The 6,090-nt window shown below is 49.5% G+C and overlaps 1 protein-coding gene across 3 annotated transcripts in view; it reads left to right on the top strand.

Annotated features, from left to right (window-relative positions):
• The first annotated feature begins 1,653 nt into the window (after nt 1-1,653).
• The window catches only part of ZNF460 (zinc finger protein 460), a 15,250-nt gene continuing 10,813 nt past the window's right edge, over nt 1,654-6,090 (top strand). The window contains exon 1 of one of the 3 annotated variants that reach the window (XM_011932406.1): nt 1,654-1,811. Coding sequence is in view for 1 of the 3 variants with exons in the window: in XM_011932405.1 (XP_011787795.1) it covers nt 2,495-2,524 (30 nt within the window). In the remaining 2 variants the exon portion in view is untranslated. Of the gene's footprint in view, nt 1,812-2,144; nt 2,525-3,594; nt 3,669-6,090 lie in introns of those variants that run through there. The other 2 variants (XM_011932405.1, XM_011932407.1) reach the window with 2 other exon arrangements.

Below are 6,090 nucleotides of genomic sequence, written 5' to 3'. Positions count from 1 at the left end.
CGGTTATTTCTTGATGACATGCTAAACAATGGGTGGATTATTCATGCCTTCCCTTTTCAGACCACATAGGGTAACTTCCTTACATTGCCATGGCATTTTTAAACTGTCATGGCACTGGTGGGAGTGTAGTAGTGAGGACGACCAGAGGTCACTCTCGTCACCATGTTAGTTTTGGTGGTTTCGGCCAGCTCCTTTACTGCAACCTATTTTATCAGCAAGGTCTTTATGACCTGTATTTGGTGCTGACCTCCTATCTCATCCTGTGACTCAGAATGCCTTAACTGTCTGGGAATGCAGCCTCGTAGGTTTTAGCTTCATTTTACCCAGCTCCTATTTAAGATGGAGTTGTTCTGGTTCATACACCTCTGAAAAAAAATTTAAATTTAATTATAAGAGTCTGGCCGGGCGTGTTGGCTCACATCTGTAATCCCAACACTTCGGGAGGCTGAGGCGGGCGGATCACCTGAGGTCGGGAGTTCGAGACCAGCCTAACCAACATGGAAAAACCCCATCTCTACTAAAAATAGCCACGCGTGGGGTCTCATGCCTGTAATCCCAGCTACTCGGGAGGCTGAGGCAGAAGAATCACTTGAACCTAGGAGGCAGAGGTTGCAGTGAGCCGAGATCGCGCCCTTGCACTCCAGCCTGGGCAACAAGAGTGAAACTCCATCTCAAAAAAAAAAAAAAAATTTAATTATAAGAGTCATAAGTATGTGAAAAAGAGAATGATGTCTTCATCAATTTTCAAAAATTACTATTGCCAGTGATGAATAACAGTGTTGCTAGAACACTAATTTAGCCAAAAATATTTCTCCAGAAGTGTTTTATAGACAGCATCGTGTAGGAAATTGACCCCATCTCCATTTGTTGACTACTTTCAATCTGGAAATTAAATCTCTTGGGAAGTACTTTCTGCACACCTTGTTTCTATTTTCATAACCATATATATCGTCAAACCATTGAAAGCTGGACTTTATTCTCTCACTTTCATAATCATGAAAAGAAAAAAAAGTTACTGATGGGGACTACGAAGACTTCGCACAACATAGATATCTTTTGCATAACATAGGATTGTTAAAATCCTAACATGACTTTATTGGTCTCCTGTCTGCAACCAGGTAATGCTGGGTTGGGCCAGGGTTCCCCTCTTTCCCGTCACTTCTCCATTCTTTTCTCTTTTTTTTGTATTTTTTGTTTGTTTGTTTTTTTAGTGGAGACGGGGTTTCACTGTGTTAGCCAGGATGGTCTCGATCTCCTGACCTCGTGATCCGCCTGTCTCGGCCTCCCAAAGCGCTGGGATTACAGGCTTGAGCCACCGCGCCTGGCCTATCCATTCTTTTCATAGCCTCACCTAATATCATGACTTGAAGTAACAGTTTACGGTAACAACTCTCAAATTTATATATCCACTCTCGAACCCTCTGCCAATGTTGAATCACAGGTTGACTAGATGGCACTACGCTTTGAGGTCTTACTGACGTTTCAAACGGATCATGCTTGAAATGGGAGTACTGGGCTTCCCTGCAAGCCTGCTCCACTAGCAGCCTCCCCACCTCAGGGTATGGGAAGTCCACACGTGGCGAACGCGAAGCCTATTACATCACCCGGAAGTCCCTGCATCCTTTGAAGGCTGGGCCCGGCCAAAGGAGGCCCAATAGAGGGCGGTCTGTCCTTTCCCAGCAGGCTGGGCACACTGTCAGGCGTGCTCCTTTGGGTGGCTATTTTAACTGCTCATTTATCCTTTTCTTCTATGAAAAGATCCAGAAAAGAGGCAAAGCGAGCGAGAAGTCGCGGGCCCAGCCCACAGCAGGGTAAGCACCTTTGTTCGGGGTCTGAATCGGGGCGACTATCCCCGCCTCCTGACCTCGATTTTCCTGAGCTTGAAGGGACCTTTCGACCCTCCGACTTGTGCCTATACTAAAGCGGCGGCCCTAAGACGACGCGGGGGTTCTGGTGCGCACTTACGTGGAGTCGGATGAGCTGGGTGAGTTCCCACACCCGGTAGATGTAAGGGAAAAACTGCATTACCCAGAAGGCACCGTCCCTTGTGTCGGCCGCGGACTCTGGGCCGTTGACGGCCCAGGACAGGAGCGTTTTCTGCGGGCCAGGGCGGCGGAGGCGGGACTTCCGCTTCTTCGTGTGACGTCATCTCCGTGGGCCGGCTTGGCCCTGAAACAGTGTGGGGCCTAGAGCGCTGGGTGGGCGCGTTCTGCGGCCTGATCAGGGAAGGGTAGTGAAGCGGTTACGCCCCTTCTCCGCGTCTTGGCGGGAGCCTGACGCCCCGCTTCTCCCCTAACGAGGCGTCCCACTGGCGCCCACCGAGGCCTAGGCCTCCGCAGCCGCCCTCCGTCTCCTCAGCCCCGACGCTGCGCCCTGGGCCTTGTGCGCATTTTTTTTTGGGGGAAAACTGAGGCTCAGAGTGCGAAAGTCAGCCGAGGTCGCCCCGCCCAGGACAGAGAAGGGCTGTGGTCGGCTGATCCGCGGCATTCCCGGGATGGCGGCGGCGTGGATGGCTCCGGCGCAGGTGAGTGGACGAGGTTTCGGACTTGCTGCTGCTCTGCTATTTCTGGAGGCCTCGTGGGCAGGCTGGAAGCCAAGACAGCCACAGGATTTTTCTTTGTCGCCATCGTTTAAGCGAAATGGCCGTGGCTTGTCATTTCCTTTATCCGCAGTCCTGCAACAGTGTTGGCCTCTGATAGGTGTTCAGTCCGTGGTTGAAGGAGGAGTGATGCTTCCTTCCAGGGATCTCATCACACTTCCCCTAAATCCAACCTTCTCTGTTGCCTGCCAGCCCCTACCCCATCCCCCTGGCCAACCACCCCTGACCTTGAGTCTTTGCTTTTTCCCCTGGTCCTTTGCTCTTCAGAGCCACCAACCTGACCGTACAGAGTCCGCTTCCATTTTCCAGCCTTTCTCCTTGACCCCCCTTTACCTCGAACACTGCCCCTGTAGTGGGGGGCCTCCCTCTCACATCCTTCTGGCCTCTGTCCAGATGTCACGTATTTGGAGGTGCCTTTTTTGGCAGTTCCGGCTAAAGTGGCACCTTACACCCTTGCCCAGAGTCTGGCATTTTTGTATAGAGAATCTGATGGTATTAAAGAAGCTTGTGGATTTGAGTTTGTCACGGGCGTAATGAGAACAAAGAAAAATAATTAGGAAGAATGATATTAACTGACTGTCGTTGAGTCCTTGCTGTGGGCTGATCGGTGGGTAATATTTAACCCTCAGCTCGTTTAATCCTGATTTTTTTTTTTTTTGAGACGGAGCCTTGCTCTGTCGTCCAGGCTGGAGTACAGTGGCGTGACCTTGGCTCACTGCAAACTCCGCCTTCTGGGTTCAAGCGATTCTCCTGCCTCAGCCTCCTGAGTAGCTGGGAGTACAGGTGCACGCCACCACGCCTGGCTAATTTTTGTATTTTTAGTAGAGACGGGGTTTTACCACGTTCGCCACGCTGGTCTTAACTCCTGACCTCAGGTGATCCACCCCCCTTGGTCTCCCAAAGTGCTGGGATTACAGGTGTAAGCCGCCGCACCCGGCTTAATCCTGAACTCTTTAGAATTAGGTTATATTGTCATCATTGTTTTACACAAGAGCAATTTGAGGGTCGCAGACGTTCAATTACTTGCCTTGCATCACTGTAGCTCTTAAGTATCAGAAACTAACAACTGGTATGTTTACCATCATAGTCTGTGTTTTTACCCTCTTCTTTACCTGCAATGGTTAGGGAGGCCTGGGGCTGACACCTAAAGTAAACTTTGCAAGATGAGGCCTCCTTCTAGCCGTGGTCTTGGGCATGAGGAGTCATGGCCTTTCATACTGGCGGAACTGTGTAGACTTAAAAAATGGTATATTGGTTGTTTAAGGAGTTCCCAGGGGACCTGTGTGGCTTCCACGGTGGTTTTATGTGTGGTTCCCCTTACTCCCTTACCTGCTGACATATTCTGACAGGGCACGTTTGTATGGTTATGTTGCTGAATTTGTACTCTCCTACTCAGCCAGGATAGATATAATCTCCAGATGGGCCCATATTCTCATGGCTACAACCTGCTGTGCCCTCTGTGACTCTTGTTTGCTTGCTGCTGGAATATTCTGGCTTCAGGGATATCTGCTGGTAGGACTCAGGTAGAAAAGGAAATGATGGCTCATTGTGAATTCTCCCTGGAAGCAGGTCCAGGCCCTAACACCTGATCAGGTGCCACCACCTCAGGTGATTCTTTGGTGAGGTGGATGATGATGACTACACTTCTCTGCGCTTGTCCATGGGAGTGGCTGAAATGGATATATGGATTTGAAATGCTTCATCCTCATTAACTGCATTAACTTTGCTAATAGAGAAATGTCAGGTTACATAATTAGACCAGAGGGCCCTGGGCTTAAATCCTGCCTCTGTTGATAAGACCTGTGACTCTGGGCTCGGCATGGTGGCTCACACCTGTAATCCCTGCACTTGGGGAGGCCGAGGTGGGTGGATTGCTTGAGCCCAGGAGTTCAAGACCAGCCTGGGCAACATGGGGAAATCCTCTGTCTACAAAAAATTAGACTGGTGTGGCATCTGGTGCCTGTAGTCCCAGCTACGCAAGAGGCTGAGGTGGGAGGATCACTAGACCACAGGAGGTCAGGGCTGCAGTGAGCCGACATTGTGCCACTGCACTCCAGCCTGGGTGACAGAGTGAGACCATCTAAAAAAAAAAAAAAAAAGGCATGAAGACGTGACTTTGGGTAGACTGGTAGAGCTTCTGGGACCTGAGATCTGGGCCTCAGGTCTCTGAGTGTGACATAGAGATGATGGTAAATTCAGATGCTGTGTGTAGCCTTTGCCTCAGTGTTTTTTTTTTTCTGTCGTTGTTGTTGTTTTTTTACAAACAGTTTTTCTTGTTTCATTTTCTTTCCTTTTTTTTTTTTTTTTTTTTTTTGAGACAGAGTCTAGCTCTGTTGCCAGGCCAGAGTTCAGTGGTGCGATCTTGGCTCACTGCAACCTCCGCCTCCCGCGTTCAAGTGATTGTCCTGCCTCAGCCTGCCAAATAGCTAGGACTACAGGCACACACCACCACGCCCAGCTAATTTTTGTATTTTTAGTAGAGATGGGGTTTCACCTTGCCGGCCAGGATGGTCTCGATTTCCTGACCTTGTGGTCTGCCCACCTCGGCCTCCCAAACTGCTGGGATTACAGGTGTGAGTCACCATGCCCAACCTACACACAGTTTTTCTTTAGTTCTTTTATTCTTTTTTTTTTTTGGGGGGGGGGAACAGAGTCTCGCTCCGTTGTCCAGGCTGGAGTGCAGTGGCATAATCTTGGCTCACTGCAACCTCTGCCTCCCAGGTTCAAGCTATTCTCCTGCCTCAGCCTCCCTAGTAGCTGAGATTGCAGGTTTGTGCCACCACACCTGGCTACTTTTTGTATTCTTAATAGAGACGGGGTCTCACCATGTTGGTCAGGCTGGTCTTGAATTCCTGACCTCCGGTAATCCACGTGCCTCAGCCTCCCAAAGTGCTGGGATGACAGGCGTGAGCCACCGTGCCCAGCCTTGACTATTCTTGATGAAGTGGGAAACACGGTTATACTGACCTGGAAATCGAGGCTCAGCGAAATGAAATGAGGTCCCCAAGGTCACATAGCAGGCACATGTTGATTTCAGGAATTTGGTTTTAAACCTCAGGAGTCTAGCTCCTGAGCTGGGGACTTTAGTCACTTTACCATGGCGTGTCAACCTGTCAGCATGAGGCAGGCTCACAGGGAGGATCGGTAAGACTCAGGTACTGTTCCTGTTATTGTTGCTGGTGTTGATGTTTTTATTATCATTCTTTCCCATTCTTCTGATACGTCAGAGCGCTTACTGTCTGTGCCTCTCAGTCCACTTCGGATTATCCTGACCTTATTTCTGTGTCAAGTTCTAGTGGTTTCCTGCATAGGAGGCTTTTTTTTTTTTTTTTTTAAGTTGGGTTCTCACTATGTTGCCCAGACTGGTCTCAGACGCATATCCTCACCTGAATCTCACTGAAACCATTATGGCAAGTCATAGAAGCCAGAAACAGGGCTGCATTCCATTTCCATGTGAACACAGGAGTTTAAGACCGGCCTGGCCAACAATG

Source organism: Colobus angolensis, unplaced genomic scaffold (genome assembly GCF_000951035.1).
Source record: "Colobus angolensis palliatus isolate OR3802 unplaced genomic scaffold, Cang.pa_1.0 Scaffold96, whole genome shotgun sequence".
NCBI lineage: Eukaryota > Metazoa > Chordata > Mammalia > Primates > Cercopithecidae > Colobus > Colobus angolensis.
The sequence above is the reverse complement of the archived record's forward strand: the minus strand, read 5'-3'. Positions and strand labels throughout refer to the sequence as shown.